This window comes from Plectropomus leopardus, chromosome 15 (assembly GCF_026936395.1).
Source record: "Plectropomus leopardus strain MGB_pleo_1.0 chromosome 15, ASM2693639v1, whole genome shotgun sequence".
NCBI lineage: Eukaryota > Metazoa > Chordata > Actinopteri > Perciformes > Serranidae > Plectropomus > Plectropomus leopardus.
The window spans coordinates 26,580,693-26,602,554 of record NC_142190.1 but is presented as its reverse complement, the minus strand read 5'-3'; the positions used below and the strand labels follow the sequence as shown (position 1 = coordinate 26,602,554).

Below are 21,862 nucleotides of genomic sequence, written 5' to 3'. Positions count from 1 at the left end.
CAGACTGAAGATAAGAGCCATATGACACATGACATGCAGGTGAGGCAAACCAGAAAGTGGAGCTCACAAGTGAGCACCTGGTGGCCAGGCATGGACCCATGATGCTCTATGAACTCTTATTCAACATACTGTACTCATATTTCAAAAATGACATTCCTCTCCTCAACAATAGGCACACTTGTTAAGCATGCATTCATTTGAATGTGTTGACTGTGTTTGGCTTCGATAGGGGAACACAACAATAGCTACCATTCTGCTGGAGTCAACCTTACTGAGCCAACCAAATGATCAACTATCAGCTCATTGTACAAGCTCCTTTTGATTTTTGCGCTCTATACAAAGTTGACCTGCAGTGACTGATCATTGGAGTTGATGCTGGTGTGAAGAGTGCGCACAATTGTGGAGGAATGCTATGAGGTAACCAAGTAAACTCATGTGAGAGAATATTTGATGGAAAAAGTTCAACTGAGGGAACACAGGGCGAAAGTGCCTCGAGGCAAATTTGATATTGTGATATTGGGCTATAAAAATAAAATTGGCCTGACTTAACTAGGGTAGACATGTCAGGACGTGCAGGCTTACCATATATAGCAACAGAGGCCCCAGAATGAGGTTTTGGGTGACACCATTTGGCACAAGATCTTTCAAATAGTTTGATAAATGTCAATAATCTCCTAGTTTGGTAAACTTTTGGGGGAGGGAGCAGCACGGAGGTTTTTCCCTCCTCGTTTTTGAGACAGCCAGAGATTGAGAAAAAGAGCGAGAGGCTCTCTGCATCTGGGTAACATTATTCAGATTCCTCAGCGTTGGATATTTGATGATGCTGGCAAAGGAGAGAGTGAGGCGTGGAGACAGAGTGAGGGAAAATGGGGTGAGAGCAAATATAGGGGAAGGGGAACCAGAGGAGGGCGCTGTTCTCTCAGCAGAGATGTGGCCTTGATTGCACTCCCCAAAAATGCCCACAAAGGGAGGGAACCCAAGAATCGAGGGATCTGGTGGTCCATGCAGGCAGCACATTTTATGTAAAATTATTATTTTTGTTGCATTATGAATGTTGCTTGGGAAACCAACAAGTTGCAGAATATGGCAGCTCTGAGTCATATCATATTAATAACAGATTTTCCAGTATCTGCAATGATATGATGATGATGGTGAAAGTTATTTTGTCAACAGTGGAAGACAGCCACGAGGAGACAGGCGGTCTTGCCCGTGAAACACTTCCATAACTCACATCCCATGTGAATCTGTCTCAGCTTGTGGGAGAAAAGGGAGGGAGCAAACTAAATAGGGAGGGAAGCAAAGAAAGAATGCACTGAGATCTCATCATGTGATTTCTCTTTTTTTCTCCTTTTTATATAGCCGCACAGTGATTACATGTTTGTAGTTTGGGGCTCTTAGCAACTTTTTCCAAACCCTCTCGGCTCTCTGTTTCTCTGGTTCTTCCCAACGGCTTACTTTTCCCTGACTTTTTTTTTTTTTTTGTGTGTCCAGTTGTGTGACGTGTGAGTGGAGTTCCTGCCCTTGTTTCATGCAGTATAGTTTAGAGGGGAAGGAGAGGGACTTGTGGAGAGGCAGACACTTACTTGACCTGTCAAAGGGAAGATGAATTGAAGGTATAAACAAGAGGAGCTGTTTGTGTTTTGGCCTGTATGCTCTGTCCTCACAGGGGAGCCAGACGAAGAGGAGGAAAGACGTGGAGAAAGCTGAGAGAAAGTGAGAAAGTAACCGACGTGGGAGAGAGAGAGGAAGAAGAAAAGTTTCAGAATTCTGTCGCCCATGGGCAAAGGTGGATGAAACGTTACAGTTGAGGAGTCTGCCTGACACAGGAGGAGGAGCGCCAGCCCCGGAGGGGGGGAACCACCAATTCAGCCTTCTTCCAACAACAACAGCACAGGATGAGGTACCAAGGCAGGGTAAGATCGGGACTACCATGATGCTCCTTGTTGTGTTTTCATGTTCAGTGCTGCACATACTGGATTCTATGTGTGTGCATTATCTGCATTATCTGCACAGCACAAGATCCGATCCAATTCACTGTCTCACTCACTGAGGGGAAAGCAAAACAGAACAATGAGTCATTTAGACATTCTTTTGCCCATGTATGAGTCAGTGTGTATTTTGGTTTTTGTATAAGCTCTAACCCGAGCAGACCAAAGAGCATAAACTTGGTATTTTTCCACCATATCCATTACTGGCACATCAGTGTTAGAGAACCAGCTGCAGTACCAGAGTAGCTCGCCCTGGGACAGAGTGGTGGGGCAGGCCTTATAAGGAAGACAATCCGAATGTAGTCGGTCCTGCAGAGCTTAGTCATGGGGCCTGGAGCCAAGTACCACTGCTGGGTTAGCCTCTTCTCTGGCTGTCACTGCTGCTGCTGCTGCTGCTGCTGCTGCTGCTGCTGCACCTACAAACCTGCAGATTTCACCAAAACACCCTGGTACTTAGTGTCAAATCCCCCCATAAAGCACTCAAGCGCCGCTGTCAATCTGATCTCGCTTCTGTGACAACAGAGCCTAGAGTCAGTTCACTGACAACAAAGCTGCGCGGATAACATTGTTTTCAGGTTACATCTCAGTCCCAGACCTGTAGCCCTGAAGGTATCTCAGCCACGTTTCCATACACACCCCTTAAATTTCCTATAATGTAAAATTCATATTTCCATGTCTTTTTAAATTATAGTGCATGTAAAGGGTGTTTTATGAATACTGTGGAGGATTAAAACGCTCAATCCACAGAGAAATGCAAACCATTCGTATTCAGAAACTGTGTTTTTAAATGAGCCGTCAGGACTGTGAAGTTGTGATGTCACAGCTATACAATAAAATTGTATAAAGTGCAACTACAGTGCCATTACAGTCATTCCTCGGCTGCAGTGACATTGCAGAGATGCAGAGAGTGCAGATGTGAAAGGCCAAGAAAAATTGACCAATCAAAACAGACTGGGCTTTTTCAGGGCATAGGAGCCTAAAGAGACAGACGCTAAAATTGAACATTTCAGACAGAAGGCGAATGCAAGTATACTCTGGCAGACCATATTTGGAAAAAAAACAACATTAAAAGCATGTAAACATGTTTAAGTAGAAACCTAAAATACAAGTGTGAACCTGAAAATGAGCTTGATATGGGACCTTTAAGATTTCCTCTTCCCAATCCATAGAGGTAGAAATGTTTTGGACGAGGCTTCTCATCATTAAAAATGAAATTTGTTCCACATGATAAAACCCCCTTCGATAAAAGTAAAAAAAATATAACTTGTGACTGAGAGAGTTAGTTCCTTGAAAACAATGATTGCAGTGTTTTTGAGTCATAAAAAGAAACGAGCATAACAAGATTACCTCACAAAATTGGATGTTTACGACATCGGAAAGGTGGACACTGCACAGACACTCCCAGCACAGCTGTTACATCTTAATAACATCACAGATGGTCATAAAAGGTATGATATATGAGGGATATGGAACGAAAGATTCATGCCAAAGGAGTCTGTCACTGTTCAGAGCCAGGTACTGGTGGTCAGCGTCATAGGTGTAGATTGACAGAGTACACTTCTTTATCAGTATTTAGAAGATGTGCATTTATTTAAGTAGCAGAGGACTTTTTTATATAATAAAGACATTTACATCATAAGTTGATGTTGAAAAGGAACACATTGGTGCATGAAACTTCATCAGAATGCAGGAAATTAGATGTATGATGCTCTCAGTATTCTGGCGGAGGACCCAGAGGAGAAATGTTGAAACGAAACCTAAGCCTTTGGTCAGTGTCGTACCATAAAAGGTTGATGTGTATGATGGGCACATGAAAGTGTTTTCTTCGTTTCATATTAATGTGCATGTGTAATTGAGCAATGTGCCATTATATTTTAATAAGCTGGAACCACATGCACTTATAAAAGTTAAATTCTTGGAATACCAGCCCCTTACAAATGAAGGTAATGCACACACAACTCGTACTGTATTTTTATTATTATTGATAAAACCACAGCTTTCTTACACATGTAATAATGTTTTAAGCTCCTAATTGTCATTTCCAGTATGTCAAGACGTGACAGTTTTACTGGGTGGGCTGAAAGAAGTTAAACTAAAACAATTTCATATTTTTGTGCAATCCAATCATTAGATAGAGTGATAAATTCATCTACAGGGCCTCAATATATGAACTGCAAATTGATAAACAATCAAAGAATTATGAGAAATGTTGCACAACTGCACCTTCACAGCATCCTCCACACCTAAATCTGTGTGGGGATCATTTTTAGTCACTGCTAATTATTCCACTTTTGCCTTCAGGTGTCATGCATGCAAATGACTCATTTACCATACATGCAAAAACACATATCCCTAGTGTCGGATATAAAAATAAACACAGCAGCTGACACATAAAAGCATTCTCTGAACGCCTGTCCTAAACCTGACCCTAACATTCCTTTAGTTGTATCCTTTGGAAAATCTGACCGTGAATGTAATTACTATCTGTAAGAAGGCCACCTGCAGGAGTGGGAGAACAATACTCCAAGGTGAAGCAGAGAGGAGGGGCTGCAGCGGAAATGTCCTTCCTTTGCTCTCACTTCTTGGCTATCTTCCACTGTTGTCCTCTTTGTTTTTTTAAGGGATTTTTCCTGCATCCAGCGCTCAGAGATAATAACCTTTTACCGGCATTAACCAGCCAAATGAGACCCTTGAGAGGCTGTTGCATTCAAGAAAAACAGAAGTCCTGTGGAAGTCTAGCCCCTTTGTTCCACTTTCTGTGTGTGGGTTTTTTTTTTATGAATGTGTAAAGGAAAACAGCAGGGCTTCTCTCATAAATGCATCTTTGATACTAAGTGCAGTTGCTTTGGCTGGAGTGTAGTGCATTGATTACACACTAAATTGTGTTTCCGGATATTAATCATCAGTAAGTATTGACTTCTGACAGTTTTACAGTATCTCTTCGTATGGGCGTGTGACTGTGCATGTAGTACCTCAGGGCATATCTGAGGATTTCACTCTGCCGACTGGTAATTATTTCCTGTCTGCACTATAATGTTTGCCATCACGTAGGGGTTGACATGTACACACACTTTCCTTGTGGCGTTGGTTAAATCCCGTCTGGTGATGTAGAGCTGTGTGTACTGTGCATACAGCTTAATACACAATCTCACTGGCATAACAGAGGAGTCTCTCCTGTCTGTTTATCATTCGGATTTTTTAAATGTCTTCATTGTTTATTCTTGGCACGGCTCGGCAGAACTGTTCATACTTTGTGTGTTCACAGAGTGTTTTGGTGATGTGGTCACTAAGTCTTGTGACATTTGTACTGATTTTTTGAAATATGTGTCTCTTTATACATGGACTCCATCTTGTAATATAATTATTTGGTAATTAATATAATATTTAGCACCAGACGTTAATTCTTTCATAAGTGGGTGAATGTGTCATGTATCTGATGGAATGGGATCAGGCCTGTTGTGCCCCCTGCTGGTTTACAGACTGTAATTGCATCTATTGGAGAGTTATCTGTAAAAACAGAGATCTCCTTATGTGTTTCCTTGTCTCTTTTCCTGTAGGAAGTGGATATTGAAGGAAGAGTGCGCCTGGTGATGGAGAGCGCACTGACCGCCCGGGACAGGGTCGGCGTGCAGGACTTTGTCCTGCTGGAAAACTACAACAGTGAGGCAGCCTTCATAGAGAATCTACGGAGACGCTTCGGGGAAAACCTCATCTATGTAATAAAGCCAATTTTCCTCATGTGTTCCAAAACATTTCAGTTGGTGTGATGAAACATATCTGAATGTGTTCTAATGTTTTGGCTCAGACGTACATTGGCTCAGTGTTGGTGTCGGTGAACCCTTACAAAGAGCTGGAGATTTACTCCAAGCAGCAGATGGAGCGCTACCGAGGGGTCAGCTTCTATGAGATATCGCCTCACATGTGAGTCACTTCATCCTCAGACATTTTTTTTATCACACTCCTCCACTATCCTCTGTTGTCAGCTGCCCAGCTAATACACATCACATGGCATGTTGAGAATCCTCTATTACTGAATTGATTCTCCATGATCAAACAGGATTTATTGAGGCATACATGAGGCACTTAATAATATTCTTGGTATGTGTGCATATGCTTGGAAAATCACACCTCCAGTTGGGTCCGATAAATATATTTTGTTACAGTGCAAAGGGCAGTGCAGTATATTGATGTTGTATCAATACTGTGATAAAAGACTAGATTCTGTCTTTCATTTTAGTATTGTAAATGCATGTAAAGTGTAAAGTTATGTAATTTTCTGAACATACCAAACTATCTTAGCTGTTCTATTATGCCGTTACTTAATCTGTTATTGTATTCACAAAGGCTGGCACAATATCATATTTGCATTTCATGAGTATCACCAAAAGAATATCCATAGAAAATAAAAACATAAAATGAAAAAAAAGATGATGCTTTCAGTCAAATTCTTTAACTTTGTTAATTTTGCATCTTTTCTCTCTTTGGGCCCATGAATTGCGCTCAAAATACAAGTGTGGGGAGATGGAGGGAGAGTCTGTAACAATAACTGTACAAAAACACAAAAAGACATTATTTACATGATCATATCATACATGTATTATTAACATTACATCAATATTTCATTTTAAAATATCATGGTTGTCATTTATACTGGTATATTGCTACATCCCCGATATCTACAGTGCTATTGATTATTTATCAGAAATCTCATTGGGTAAATATTATGGGAAACCACAGAAAAAAAACTACAACATCATCACAATACTGATACTAATATATTGTGATATTTGATTTCCTCCATATCACCCAACCCAGACTGCATCCAGCTATTTTTTCATTATCATTTCAGAACCTGCTTTACGTGTAGTAACAGACCGGAAGCATGTGAACAACAGACTTTACAGTTTAACTTGTAACAGACAGAATAAACATAACAGAAAAACACCCACAATTCCCATTGCATTAATCTGACTGAAATGTTTGAGTGACTTTATTCCACCTCCATGTTTCATGTTGATCTGTAGTTGAAGCTGCTTCTGTATTTTCCCACAGCTACGCCGTGTCAGACAACACTTACCGAGCCATGCGAATTACGAGGAAGGACCAGTGTATCCTGATATCGGGTGAGAGTGGAGCAGGTAAAACAGAGGCGTCCAAGAAGATCCTCCTGTACTACGCTGTCACGTGCCCCACGAGTGTTCACATGGCCACCCTTGGTGACCGCCTGCTACAGTCTAACCCAGTTCTGGAGGTATTTCAACTGTTGCAGCTGAACAACTACAATCACAGTCAAAAGCTCAGTGAATCTAGACGTATATGTCTCTCTAAATGTATGTTTTTTATGTCTGACCTGAGAAAACCGCGTGACCTTTGCACATATTTTATTTGTAAATACTTTTAATGTTTTTTCCTGATTGTTTGTGTTATTCTATTGTTGCCCTTAATTTAACTTCCTCCCTCTAATTTCCTGGCTCTTTTGCTTTGTGCAGGCATTTGGCAACGCTAAAACATTCAGGAATGACAACTCCAGCCGTTTTGGGAAATACATGGACATACAGTTTGACTTTAAGGTAAACACTACCTCCTTTGTTTTTACAGTCTTTCAAGAAATCATGTGTCCTTACATCATACTGATAACAGCAGTTAGTTTAGTTAAATGTTGCTGACAGAAGCTCAAACATTTAAACCTTTACAGTGCTGAACCACCTTTAAACGGGTTCTGATCTTCTTTATCTTCTCCTAGGGAGCACCAGTGGGCGGTCACATCCTAAATTACCTGCTGGAGAAATCTCGTGTAGTGCACCAGAACCACGGTGAGAGGAACTTCCACATCTTCTATCAGCTTCTGGATGGAGGGGACGATGACCTGCTTACCACACTGGACCTGGAAAGAAACCCTCAGAGCTACCAATATCTGGTAAAGGTCTGTGTGGTGTAGACATTTGATGACTTAGTCATTTTCAAAACGAGGTTTATGCCATTTTACCATCATTCTTGGTGTAATGTTTGATGGTATTGTTCAGGGCAACTGTCCCAGACTCAGCTCCGTCAGTGACAAGAATAATTGGAAAGTTGTGATGAAGGCCCTGAATGTGATTGGCTTCACCGAGGAAGAAGTGCAGGTCAGTAAGCTGAATAATTGTTGTCTGAATGCAAGCGACAGCACTGTTTTTTCAGTCATATTGTCTAGTTCAACACATTTACCACATTAAAGTGACACACTTTAAAGGTCTAACATGTAGGATTGAGTGGCATCTAACAGTGAGGTTGCAAATTGCCACCAACTGAAACTTTTCCCATGTACCAAGCATGGAGGAGAACTACATTGGCCGAGGGAAAAATGCAATTGGCCCTATCTAGAGCCAGTGTTCAGATTTGTCCCTTCTGGGTTACTGTAGAAACAACATGGCGTACTCTGTGGAAGAGGACCACAGAAAGAGACAAAAGCACAACAATTCCCAGTTTCAAGTAATCATACACCCAAGAAAACATAGTCTTGAATATTTTGTACCATTTCTGCCTATAGAAGCCAGTAAATCCCACACACTGGACCTTTAAAAGAGAGAGTTATAGGTCCATATTATAGATCCAATACAATTCACTACAGCGCTTTTACAATCCACATTATACTGGGAATTATATATTATGTCAACACTATTTTCCACAATGAACATGTCTCTTAATTATCCTTCAATTTTTTATACTGGCCAAACATCACATTTCTTATCATCATAAATACATTAAGGACTATTGCATAAATCCAAAAGTAGTGTTAAAAGTTTAAACCAAACGATTCTGAGCAGTTTTAAGTAACGGCAAATGTTTGTTTTTTTTAATTAAATTTTTCTCCACCAAACATTTGTGTATCCTTATGGTTTATTTTGTTTTTAAAGCTTTGAATCCTGTGATGTTTACATTAACTTGTTGCATCAAACATTTGTGGTGACCATTTAAATTAGCAGGTTATTTAAAAAAATGTTTAAAAAGCAATGGTTTTAAATGTGTATTGTGTTATAATTAAAAAAAAAAAAAGACCACATCTGCAGGGTTGTTGTTGACTGTCTTTTCTGTGTCTGACCTCAGAAATTGCTGAACATCATCGCCAGCGTGCTCCACCTGGGAAACACTCAGTTTGGGGAAGGGGAGGAAGGAGAAACTTATATCACCACTGAGACTCAGATAGAAAGTCTCTCGAAGGTCAGAGCCGTCCCACTGGTATTATTGGATGAACAAATACGCAAGAAAGCTTGCAGAAAGGCATAGCTGATGAGCAGATGTGTTGTTGTTGTTTTGCAGCTGCTGGGTGTTGATGGCTCAGCCCTCGGGGAGGCACTCACTCACAAGAAACTCACAGCCAAAGGAGAGGAGGTGACGCTCTTTTTGTCCTTGTTCCTTTTGTTTTTACTTGCTTGTTGTGTATCATGTGATTTTATAATTTTGTCTTGTGCTTGCGTTCATGCATTACAGATGATCAGCCCACTGAATTTTGAGCAGGCGGTGTCTGCCCGCGATGCTTTAGCCAAGGCGGTGTATGGTCGGACCTTCACCTGGTTGGTGGAGAAGATCAACAAGTCGCTGGCTCTGAAGGTGCAGTGGCAGTTCTGATAATAACTCAAAATAATAAAAATAAGGTCGTGTTGTGGGGCTGTTGTTGTGTTCTACTATTGATTGCATGCTGTGTACTATATATGTTATGCAGGAAGAAATCTACCACAGTGGTAAGGGCTGCTCAGTGATAGGGCTTCTAGATATCTATGGATTTGAGGTCCTACAGCACAACAGGTAGGAGTTATATTCATTTCCCCTTTTCAGTCACGTTTCTATTTTTTGCTGCAAACCAAATTCTTTGCCACTAATTGTTTCCACTGCACATAGATTTTGCACAAAACTCTAAAATGCATTTGACCCAGTTTCCCTCATATTTCTGCCTCCAGTTTTGAGCAGTTCTGCATCAACTATTGCAACGAGAAGCTCCAGCAGCTGTTCATTGAGCTCACCCTAAGATCTGAGCAGGAGGAGTATGAGACAGAGGGGATTGCAGTGAGTCACTGTTGGTTGGGCACTAAATATATGTGGTTTATTAATTCATGTTAACTTAACATTGTTCTCCTCTAAATGTCAGTGGGAGACGGTGCAATACTTTGACAACAAGATCATTTGTGACCTGATAGAGGAGAAGCACAAAGGCATCATCTCCATTCTGGTGTGCATGATAACTCACAGTTTATATGTTTGTCTCTTTATATGGTGTTACCCTCTGTTCTCTCCATCCTAAAGTTAGATAGTGTGACTGTATTTCAGGATGAGGAGTGTCTGAGACCAGGAGAGACCTGCGATGTCTCCTTTTTAGAGAAGTTGGAAGACACACTGGGTGGACATCCCCATTTTGTCACGTAAGCATTGACTTGGATGAGTTTTCCGAACTGGCCTCGCGGGCACAGGCCCAGAAGCCCTAAGTGTTTGAGCCTTCACTTGCAAAATGTCACTCAAATTAACAAGTACAGACTGAGGAAGAGACTCAAATAAGTACAAAAATGGACAAAACCACCACAAAGAGACACTAAATTGCCAAAAAAGACATAAAATTACTTAAATGAGACACAACATTAGGTCAAAGAGACACAAAACAACCACCAGGAGACATAAAATGACTAAACAGTGACAGTGAACACCCACTGTGAGGCACAAAATGAACACAAAGACACACAAAATGTCACAAAGCAACCACAAGGAGATACAAAACAAGCCCAAAGAGACACAAATTAACCACAGAGAGAGACACAAATCGACTAAAAATGACACAAAATTACCTCAAAGAGACATAAAACCACAAAAGTTATAAAACCACAAAAGGTGCAAAACCACTACAAAGTCTGTCTTGCTTCTACATAGGGTGGAGGGGCCTAATATCTGTGTCCAGAGGCTCCTAATCTGATAATCAAGCCATGGTTTTACATCAAACATTATTTTGACATACAGTACAAAGGCTTCTAACAACAGCTTCTTGTATCATCAGGCCTGTGTATGTTTGTACATTTCTGTGTGTGTATGTTTTCAGTCACAAGTTGGCAAATGGAAAAACTCGCAGGATAATGAGCAGGGAGGAGTTCAGGCTGCTTCATTATGCTGGAGAGGTCAACTACAATGTCAATGGTAAGCTGTAAATTATCGTTAGATCCTTTGAACCTTTCGGCGGTTTTCAGTCGTGCATTAATTTCTCACCTATTTCAGAGCATGACTCGCATCCCGCTGATTCCTTAATGACAAGCTGTGGTGTTTGTGTTTATCTCATGCAGGTTTCCTCGACAAGAACAATGATTTGCTGAGCAGGAACCTGAAAGAGGTGAGAGCACTGAAAATGGACAAGGTGTCCCCACAACCTCACCATTGCTTGAGTGAAGAGGAAGAAGGGGGGTGTGCCGTGTTGATATGTGGTTGTGTGGTTTGGTCTCTGTTCAGGTCATGTGCCAGTCAGACAACCAGATCCTAAGTCACTGCTTTCGCAGGGAGGAAGTGATAGACCAGAAACGCCCAGAGATGGTGAGAAGGGTTCCCTCGCTCTCTCTCAAAAACCTAAACACATACACAAATTGCCCATAGTTTCATATTGTTGTTTCCTCTGTCCCTTAGGCAGCCACTCAGTTTAAAAATAGCCTGATGAAACTGATGGAGATACTCATGTCTAAAGAGCCATCCTACGTGCGCTGTATCAAACCTAATGAGGCCAAGCAGCCAGGTACACTTTAATATCTTGTATGAATTTGTTGTATATTACAGTGCTGTTACTGTTGCTACTGTGGCTCACACCATAAATAAAAATGTAATTTCCTAACAATCATCATCATATCATAGGCACAAAAATACCAAACACTGCTTTTTAAGGAATACTTCACCATCCAAATGACCATGTCTCTGGTGAATGAAGAATCCAAAAATTGAGAAAATTTTTGTTGACTTTGAGTAAAGGTTCTGCTTAACAACAAAACTGTATCAAAACTGCTTACAAAATTTCCAACAACTTGTGCAGTATTTTCCAAGTCTCATTTATCTAGTCTAATGATCAGTACTTTCCAAACACACAGCCCCTCCTGAAGGGACGCTGAACTGAGAGTGAAACTTATCTCTGCACACCAGACTCACCAGACTCCATTTAAAAACGATAACTTCACCTCGCTGAACACAGGAAGTGCATGTCTACTGCTACCTCAGTCAGTTAGTTAGTTTCTGTTGTTGTGTGATTTTGCTGAATCCAAACTTATCCTTTAAAAACCAAAGCCACACAATAACACAAGTTAACTTATTGAGGAAGCGGTAGACCAGCAGCTCCTTTTTTAGGAAATGACTGTCAAATTACCGTTTTATCAATGAAATCTCCATTTTTGGATTCCTCATTCACTGGAAAAACATTTTCCTAATGAACTACGTGTAATGGTGTGAGTAGTTGATATAAAAATTAAAAATTAGGGGGGTCTATTAATGGATATGTTGCTCTCACTCATTGATTGATTAATTTAATTGATTCTAGTCATTCTTTCTCAGGGATTAATGCTGCTGTAAATAAAGCTAAACAATTCCTGGAGATGTTTCACATCAAAAGTCTCACTAAGAAGGGAATAATTTATGCCTTCTGAAAGTGATAAAGTGACGGTTTGTGCACTGACAACAACATCCAACGAACATAGGGGATATGAAGAAAGGACATGTAAAACTACGGAAATTAGAATTCAGGTCTCTTAGAATGAATATAAAGTACTGCTTTTTTTCGTCAGTCAGGAATGACTGCATGTGTACGTACATGTCAAATGTCTTCCTGCAGGAAGGTTTGATGAAGTTCTGGTGAGACACCAGGTGAAGTACCTGGGCCTGATGGAAAACCTGAGGGTCAGGAGAGCTGGCTTCGCCTATCGACGTCGCTTTGAAGCCTTTTTGCAGAGGTGACTGACCTTCTCTTCAAATGGTTTATAGCCTTAGTCAGTGTACATCTTGTTTATTCTATCTGTCATAATGATTATGTACACACGGCCTCAGGTACAAGCCCCTGTGTCCTGAGACGTGGCCAAATTGGCATGGCACACTCGCAGATGGTGTTTCGACACTGGTCAACCACCTCGGCTACAAACCAGAGGAGTACAAACTGGGCAGGTAATGTAATGTTGGAGGGAGAGTGAAGAGTGGGAGGAGAGTTTAGTCTGTGAGATGTTCAGTGGGGTAAAACAGATGACAGAGGCAATTTGCAAGCAGTTTGGATTGTAGTGTTCATCAAATGTCATTACACCGTTATTTGATCATAGATTTCTTTGTTTACTCTCTGCAGGTCAAAAATCTTCATCCGCTTCCCAAAAACTCTCTTCACCACTGAGGATGCACTACAAGCAAAAAAGCCAGACATAGGTACGTGACAGTAGTGAGGACTACAAACACTGAGGTATCAGAGTGGACATGAAATGTGATGTGTTAATGGTGTCAGAGAGGTGATGTTTGTGGTATTGTTTTATTAGACTGCAACATATTGTGAGATGTTCATACTATTGTATTCACGCCTATGAAACAGCAAACCAGCTCCTCACTGCAATCATCACCCTCTATCACAATAGACACATTCCACTCACTTTGGAGATATAATGACTCCACAACATGACCTGATAATGCACAATATATCTAATCAGCGGGATTACTCCTACACTGTTCCATGAATCAGCATCCACAGCAACACCTCGATGGAAATGGAAAGGCATTAATCCACCTTTACTCTGTCTTATTTGCTGCGTTCCAGCTTTGACCCTGCAGACATCCTGGAGAGGCTACAGGGAGAGAGCCAAATACCAGCGCATCAGACGCGCAGGTCAGAGCATCTCCCACTGTTTGACTCCCTCACAGTTTCCTCTCCTTTACAGAAGAGTCTCAGTGTCCTGAAAACTGAAATAAATACAGACACAGCTTCTTACAGAAGTGATCATGTTTTATTCATCATTTTTGATGTACTTTAATGAACCCATCGAGACAAGTTTTAGTTTGACTCACATTCCAGATGATGTTTTAGTTTCACTTCCACTTCTCTAAATTTTGATTTTGAATTTCTCTTTTGCCATATTGGGACAATGTGCTTTGTTAAAGGGACAGTTCACCCCCAATTTAAAAGCAAACATTTTTCCTCTTACCTGCTATTTAACAGTCTGGATTGTTTAGGTGTGAGTTAACGTGTGGATTGACTTTTTTTTGATCAGTTTAATGTAGGAACTTTTTTCTTTCTACTTAACCACACCAGCCAACCGAATCACCATGCAGAAGGAAGCTTGCCTCTACCACTACCTCACATAGCACTAGTAAGCTAGCTAACATTACAGCTCAGCCAAAGAGGACGCCATTAAAGTTTGCATCTAGTGATGTCACAAGTACGAACCCTTTGTCCATGAGCAGATGCGCGCTTCCTTTTGCGCAGTGATACAGTTGGCAGAACAAATGTATCTGGGCCTAGCTGACTGTCGATTCTAACCTTGGCATGATCTCTTTGACTGAATATTAAAGTTGTCTTGGTGTTAATATATGCATGTATATGTATGCATAGTGATTGTGATCCAGTCTGCGTGGCGAGGGATGAAAGCACGCAGGAGGGCAAAGAGGCGTCGACAGGCTGCTGATTTAATACGCAGGTGCTGGACTGATATTTTGTTTCGATTTGTTTCAGTATGTATTTGTGCAGCTGCATTTTGCGTGAAGAGCTAATTTCCCTCCTTCTTTCTATTGTCTGTTTGTTTTTTTTTGTTTCAGGCTAATAAAGGGCTTCATCTACCGCCACGAGGATTACTGCCCTGAGAATGAGTATTTCCTGGATCATGTACGCTACTCCTTCCTCAAGAATCTACGCAACAACCTGCCCAAGAGCGTTTTGGACAAAAGCTGGCCAACTCCCTCTCCCTTACTCTTTGAGGTACACACAGAGGCTCATTCTGCTGACTCACACCATTACAAACAAACGAAAGAATGAATTAGTACTAGAGGAAATTTAAGTATCTGCACAGTTTTTCATACAAATTCTCCACTGTCGATTCTGTGATTGCATCGCTGCAGGCCTCTGAGCACCTGCGGAGGCTGCACATGAGAAACATGGTCATGAAGTATTGCCGGAGGGTCCAGCCTGAATGGAAGAAGCAGGTACATTCACAACAAACAGCAGCCAGATTTGTTCCTTCAAAAACAAGTCTGCATATTTTTCATCTTGCTTGATTTTTCTGTCTTTGCTCCAGATGATGCAGAAGGTTGTGGCCAGTGAGATCTTCAACGATCAGAAAGACGGCTACCCTCAGAGTGTTGGAAGGCTGTTTTTGGACTCCAGGCTGGGTATGTCTTGATGCATTATTTACCTTTGTACTCATTTACAACATACAAAAGATACAACAGTATTGACAGACTTTCCCTTTGCTTACTTTAGAACGTGAGCAAATCAACCTCAAAGTCGCCCAGACCCTCGGCAATGACAAAGTGCAGGTATTATGGAGCTTTTAGTTTTTTTTTATTCTGTGTGATGATAATAAAAGTGCTACATAAATAAATAAATACATTCTCAGATGCCTCACAGTAATGTGTCTCCTTGTGCTGCTCAGTACGGCGTTCCAGTCGTGAAGTATGACAGGAGGGGATTCAAGCCTCGCCCACGCCAGCTGCTTCTCACAAACACCTTTGCTGTGCTGGTGGACAAGACCAAGATCAAACAGAAGATCGACTACAACGCACTGAGAGGTAAAAACCAGCCCTGAGTGGGGTAGGGGGTGTGATATTAAGCAATATCCTTGTATCCTTGACCTTCAGCAGTGATAAAACCTCCATAACTGTGTGTAATCAGTGCACTTCTGCAGAACTATCCCTGGCAACCAAGTAGTGTTGTGTCCAATACACTTATCATCCTTTGGCAAAAAAAACCCAGTTTCCCTAAGAAAGATACTTTTGAAGCTACGGTTGGAAACTTCTGTCAAAATAACTTTGGTTATTTCTGCCGAAACTGTCACTATTTCCACACAGTATTACAAGAGAAGATAGTCCTATGAAAAAATAAATAAATTCTCTGCTCACTCATAGTGCTTCTAATGGCTTCTGATAGAATCCTTTGCACATGAATGAAAACAACCAATCAGAGCTAAGGGGACTCCAACGCAGCTGCTCTTGAACTGCTGTCAAATTGCCTATTTCTAACCTTACAGTTTTGAGAAACATTACAACATGGCAACTTGGTCACAAACTTTATCATTTTACAGCGAAACAGTACACTAATCTAAAATATGTTTCTGAAAACATTTGTGCTAAGAAATAGGCAATGCAGTTACAGAATCTTGACTCATATTTGATCGGCGATGCTGAATTTGACAGTTTGACCGCAGATTGACACGACTGACAGCTGTGGTAGAGACTCTGCTCTGATTCAGGTGGTTTCTTGCAAAAGCCATTAGAAGCACTATGAGGGGGCTGAGGAGAATCGTTTTTTTCCACAGACTATCTATCTCGTGTGGATTTCTGGAAGTGTCAGCAAATATGGCAAAAAGTTAATTTTTTGTAAAAGTTACCAGCTACAGCTTTAACTGTGAGGATGGCTGTTTGTTGTGAAACCACATCAGAACACAGGGTCAAGGAACTTGTTCGAAACATTTCTGATTAATTCTTTGCGATTGTGTTTTAAGTTCAAGCAATTATTCTGTGTAAAAAGGTATCTCTGTGAGCTCCCTCAGCGATGGGATGTTTGTTCTGCACATGCCCAATGAGGACAATAAGCAGAAGGTACAGCACAACACAACAGCCATAACTGCTTAGGAGTGCATAACCATGCAAGCGCTAAATCCAGCTGTATCTCCTTTAGGGCGATGCAGTGCTGCACTGCAACCATGTGATTGAGGTGGTGACAAAACTCGCCATGATGGCCAGCAAGGTCAACTACGTCAACATCAGCCCGGGCAGGTGAGACTTCTCCGGACGTCTCTCTATGGTCACTGCCAACCCAACAATACTCATGTCTCTGTCTTGTCCTTTATTCGTTAAATCCTATGTGGCGTGCAGTATCAGGTTTGCTGTGGCTCGAGGGAAGGAGGGAATCATTGATTTCGTCAGGGGTACAGAGCTGAAGGTGGCCAAAGGCAAGCGAGGACATCTGCTAGTGGTGAGTCAGTGGCTGTTCTGATCTCATATGTGCAGCTTGCAGGGAGGAAAGGATTTTTTTTCAGTAAAAATATTCCATCCAGCTGACTTTTAAATCTGATTTCATTCTGCAGACTGCCCCTCGGATCAACACATGAAGAAACAAAAACCAGACAAACGGTAATCCTTTTAGCTAACTGGAGGATTGCCTCTCAGAAGATTGTATGTGTTTGTTTGTAGCTGACAGGATGATACCACAAACACACACGACAGAAGGAAGATCCCTTATTAATTCATATGCAGCATCATTAATACAAGAATGTTACAATAATGACTGAACTTTTTTTAAAGAAAAAATCATAACATGAAGTCCTCACTGTTTCAAATGCTTCATCTCTTTATTGTCATACATAAATATATTTCCACTCTATCAAATATAAAATACAATACTGTAAAACACTGTATCTCTATACTGTAAGAGAAATAAAATAAACCACCTTAAAATAAATAGTACGTTAATAAATATCTTAATAAATAGTAAATACATTTCTGGAAAGTCCTGAGGGCTCAGGGGGAAAAACAGGATGTTGGGAAGTGTTGTGTCTGTTCTGGCAAATAACTAACAGTCAGAGGTGAGACAGAAACTGTGGGAAATACCCAAGAAAGCCCTCAAATATACTGTAAACATCATGTAGAAAAAAGTGTGACTTAGCTAAGGGATTGTACTTTATTTAACAGAGTAGAGGGGTAGCTGGGCTGTGACTTTTTTGTTGTTGTTGTTTTTTAATATATATGAAAAACTAAACAAGATATTATGATTTTGGAGATTTTTAAAGAAAACATGCCTTTTAAACCCTCCTACGAGTTTTGGGGTTTTGAGGGTATTTAAAATAAATACAAAATAGGACCACTTAAAGTTGAATGTCACTCCCGTATGCCAAATCAAAAAACATAACTCAAAAAACCAAAACATGCTTCTTCCAATTTGCGTCACCCCCTCTTCTCTCATAAATAATGAACATTCCCTAAAATGAGAGCTCCGTGTAACGTATTGTATAAAGCTCTTATTAAAGTCATCACATCTATTATCCCAATTAGGCGCTGATCATCAGTTCAGCTTTTTCTTCCTGCTGCCTGTTTGTGTGCATGTGTTGTCAGGATCCCAGCATTCTGTTTTCAGCACTGAGTTATGAGTGTGTATTCAACGACAGCAGCAAGAAGTCTCTTGCCAGCTTGGTGAGGTAAAGGTCTAGATCCCTCAGAATGACGTAACCTTCCACTCGGCTGTCCCAAACTGTGTTGGATCTGGTCTGTATGTTTAAGGGTGATGTAGGTGATGTTGGCTTCGTCCAAGTGGTCCTCATGTAGCTCATCTGGAGAAGAAAGCAAAAGTATTTTTTATGTTGGTGTCACTTCCTCTAAAGTCTCTGTGTGGGCTAGAAAAAGGGGATAATACCGTATGCAAGTGAATTTCAGTGAGAAGACAGTGGATATACCTGACTGCTGACTTGGCTCATCAGGTCCCTCAGGTCCAGCTGAATGTGCCTGATGCTCTGAGGTAAAGTTGTGCCGACCGCCCGCGCCACCATCTGCTCTTTCTCCTCCTTCTCCAGCTGTTTTCTCTTCCAATCCAGCATATTCCAATAGGCTTGCATGTCCCAGAAAGCAGCGTGCAGTCGTTCCCAGTCCTGAGCACACAACAAGAGACAGCCACATGGTTACATAATCAAAATGTTGCGCAACTCCCCCTTTCTCTATGCTTAAAGTTGTAAAAAGGGGAATTCCGCTCAAATTTTTACAAGTTTTTCATTCTGCAAGAGCAGACACTTTGACAATGTCATCAGTTTTTTTTTCTTTTTTTTAACTCATTGTGGAAAAAAAACTCAAAAAAGTGGAAGAAATTCTCAAAACTTTTTGCAGAAAAGCAACCAAACAGTTTTTTCTGTGGAAATACTCAGATGAACAATGAAGAAGATACTAACTGTCAGCTTGAGCCAGCTGTGGAAATCTGTGGAAAGGGATGGCAGGTCCTCTAACTGCCAGCTCTTGTCCTCAAAGTGCTTATTCCCCAACCGCTGTTCCTTCTATTAAAGTAAAGATTTGTTGTTAGAGAAAGCTAAAGCAGGTTGTGTATAGACTTTGAGAGCATGGAGTACTTTTCAGCACTCACGTATTTCCTCTGCAGCTGCTGGACACGGTTTCTGGTGGACCTCGTGAGACGAAAAGAGTTGTTGTATTTGTTCCTCTGGAGGAGTGGAGATGGAGAAGTGGACTCCACACAGTTCAGCACCCAGCAGAGGAGGATGAGAGCCTGCCACCAAACAGTCATCTGAAACAGATACATGACCGGAGATGTGGGTTTTATATCATCTGTTGTTTACAGATCATTATCTTTTATGGTTGCAGTCTAAATGCTCATTAAGATGTCACACTTTAGTACACAACAGTGAAAAAGACAAACAGAGTGACCTATTGCCCTTTTTAGTGGCGTTGTTAAGCCACATGGGCTACATGGGCTATATACACCATATGGGTATACATGTAGTCCTTAATTATATTCCACCACTGTTACCACCACATTTAACTACTCTTAACAACTACTAATATTGCTCTTATAATTGATACTTCATCTGGAAAATAAAATAAAAACAAAAACAATTAAAAAAAAGGTGCCAGAATGCATAAAAGAGCATCAAAATGTTTCAGGCTAAACCCACATTTTACTCAAATCTTGCTGCACTGATTTACGTTTCCTTTCGTCAGTTTAAACATGCTGATCTGCGCCAGAGATGGACCTTCCCTAATGTAGGGTCAAAAACACCCCCCCCCCCTAATGGGAAGCGGTGATATTTGCCAGCTGCAATAACCCCTGACGCTGGGCTGACGTGCCAAAATAAGCCTGGCTAGCCCATGCGTGGGGAAGAAAGGGTACGACAGTGTCACTTCCAACACAAGCTACTGTACATGGTTCCGGATGAGGACACTGCTTCTCTTTATGGTAAATCAATTGTCATTTTCCAGTTCTTTGCATCAAAAAGGAAGTCTGTTAATATTTCCAACAATCCACCCCCATACTCCAACCAACGCCATCCTCATACATGCTCTTTGTTATGTAATTCAGAGACACTACAGTTGTTCAAGTTACATGGAAGCAAATGTCTTGATTCCTCTAAATGGTTTCAGTGCGGAAGGAAGAGTTTTCTCAGCCATTTTTGTTTGCAGCCCTGCGCCACTGATTACAAACTTTTCTAACACATATCACAGCTGGTGTGTTGCAACAAAGAAGTAAATCTTCCTTCTTTATTTTGGTCATTTGACTCAGTTGCATCATGTGTTGTTGGTGCGACACGTGATAATCTTGATGAGTCAACGTCTTTCTCACAGGGTTCTTAAATCATCTCTACCAATTATGGATAACAAAAACTCTCACTTCTATACAAATAAACACCAGAAAAGTAATTGGAAATGAACTTAGTATGGATACGAGACATTATCAAGCACACAGAAACACTGCAGCTGCCTAACAAGCATGTTTTACTTTTAGTGTCATGGAAATAAATACATTAATGAGAAATAAAATTAAAAAATAAAAATCAAAAGAAATAATTCCATTTATGTGCACTGCCATAAACAACCTGCACATGTTTCTCTACAAATATCTGTTGTTTTTTGCTTGTTTTTTTTTACATATGCTCACATAGTGGTACTGTAATTGATTTAAATAATAATAATAATGATAACAATAACAACAACAACAACAACAATAATAATATACACACGTATAAATACTAAAACCATCAAGCTAATGTGAGAAGTGTCTGTATTTTGAAGATGGGCTTACCTTGGAGGAGCAGTGAACAATACTAAGACACCTTCATGCTATAGTGAGGCTCATGTACTGTTTATATACTGTGTCATGTTCTTGCTTTCGGTTTCTGACTCAAATGGAAGTTTTTCTCTCTCTCTCTCTCTCTGTTTCAGCATCTTGCGGTCATAAGTATGATTCAAGCAGAAATTAGGCAGGTTCAGAGGAGGAAGCGAGCAATGAAAATGCATCCACTTGTATTTTTTTTTTTTTTTTTTTGACGGCCATGTGGTGAATGAGTGTTTTCAGGCACACTGATTAAATGTTTAGGTTGCCCCTTTTCTATAGTGCTTATTATTTAAAGTAATATTTTGAGCTTACATAATTAACAGTTTTACTCACATTTTGTGATAATGCCCTCACAGCTTTAAATACAGAGTGTGGTTGTGTATTTGAGATGCTTAAGATCCTTTTCATCATGATATTTAAGTTCAATTTCACAGACAAACTGCTTCAATAAACAGCTGCAATGTCCTGACGGCTGGTAATGATTTCACTGTGTGTGTGTGTGTGTGTGTCATAATGGCAAAATGTGGTTCTAATGGCACCTGCTGTAGCGGGAACTACCACGGACGCTGTTTTGAGTACTCTGGCAGGTGTTTATATGTCTGTCTGTAATGTTGCAACCATGAAAGATGCAGTCAAGTAACAAAGATGGTTGTGGTCCGAGCAAGAGGGTCAGATGTCGGGAAATGGGCCCTCAGCTTTACGCCTCTGGCTGACATTTGTTTTAGGTCATGGATCGCTGTATCACAGAGATCACTTTGCAAGATAGTCTCTAGTTTATATGACTTTTAAGGGTGATATCTGCTATAATTAGAGCAATGTGTGTTAACGTGCACTTAAACACTAAATAAATCAGAAACTAATTTATTCCTCTAGTTTCATT

General features: G+C 40.7%; 2 protein-coding genes across 4 annotated transcripts; one reads left to right on the top strand and one right to left on the bottom strand.

Annotated features, from left to right (window-relative positions):
- Positions 1-1,347: 1,347 nt before the first annotated feature.
- On the top strand, positions 1,348-17,616 carry myo1ca (myosin Ic, paralog a). Of its 2 annotated transcripts, none has more exons than XM_042498675.2 (32): positions 1,348-1,913; positions 5,546-5,704; positions 5,794-5,909; positions 7,041-7,239; positions 7,478-7,558; positions 7,732-7,905; positions 8,012-8,110; positions 9,072-9,185; positions 9,285-9,356; positions 9,456-9,575; positions 9,688-9,770; positions 9,923-10,028; positions 10,111-10,191; positions 10,290-10,381; positions 11,047-11,141; positions 11,285-11,331; positions 11,448-11,528; positions 11,619-11,724; positions 12,805-12,922; positions 13,017-13,130; positions 13,303-13,379; positions 13,762-13,830; positions 14,554-14,638; positions 14,757-14,916; positions 15,057-15,140; positions 15,233-15,326; positions 15,418-15,473; positions 15,590-15,725; positions 16,684-16,754; positions 16,834-16,931; positions 17,031-17,130; positions 17,243-17,616. In XM_042498675.2, exons 1-32 carry the CDS (start codon positions 1,896-1,898, stop codon positions 17,264-17,266), a joined length of 3,129 nt encoding a protein of 1,042 aa, XP_042354609.2. In that variant the 5' UTR covers positions 1,348-1,895; the 3' UTR covers positions 17,267-17,616. The 2 variants fall into 2 exon arrangements, with proteins under 2 accessions (XP_042354609.2, XP_042354608.2); XM_042498674.2 differs by having other exon boundaries at positions 7,732-7,911.
- LOC121952784 (uncharacterized) lies at positions 17,488-21,030 on the bottom strand. Of its 2 annotated transcripts, XM_088088186.1 has the most exons (5): positions 20,950-21,030; positions 19,279-19,437; positions 19,091-19,192; positions 18,605-18,796; positions 17,488-18,481 (listed from the first exon to the last, which is right to left on the bottom strand). In XM_088088186.1, exons 2-5 carry the CDS (start codon positions 19,435-19,437, stop codon positions 18,296-18,298), a joined length of 639 nt encoding a protein of 212 aa, XP_087944312.1. In that variant the 5' UTR covers positions 20,950-21,030; the 3' UTR covers positions 17,488-18,295. The 2 variants fall into 2 exon arrangements, with proteins under 2 accessions (XP_087944312.1, XP_087944311.1); XM_088088185.1 differs by lacking the exon at positions 20,950-21,030 and having other exon boundaries at positions 19,279-19,590.
- Positions 21,031-21,862: the final 832 nt, after the last annotated feature.

Excerpts from the sequence above, each read along its gene's own strand:
- myo1ca (XM_042498674.2), top strand. Across the intron at positions 7,912-8,011 it reads GCTACCAATATCTGGTAAAG|GGCAACTGTCCCAGACTCAG; the intron begins GTCTGTGTGGTG and ends GGTATTGTTCAG. Across the intron at positions 12,923-13,016 it reads TTTGAAGCCTTTTTGCAGAG|GTACAAGCCCCTGTGTCCTG; the intron begins GTGACTGACCTT and ends ACACGGCCTCAG.
- LOC121952784 (XM_088088185.1), bottom strand. The coding sequence starts at position 19,452 with ATGTATCTGTTTCAGATGACTGTTTGGTGGCAGGCTCTCATCCTCCTC. Across the intron at positions 19,193-19,278 it reads AGCAGCTGCAGAGGAAATAC|AAGGAACAGCGGTTGGGGAA; the intron begins GTGAGTGCTGAA and ends TTACTTTAATAG. Across the intron at positions 18,797-19,090 it reads ACAGCTGGCTCAAGCTGACA|GACTGGGAACGACTGCACGC; the intron begins GTTAGTATCTTC and ends TTGTGTGCTCAG.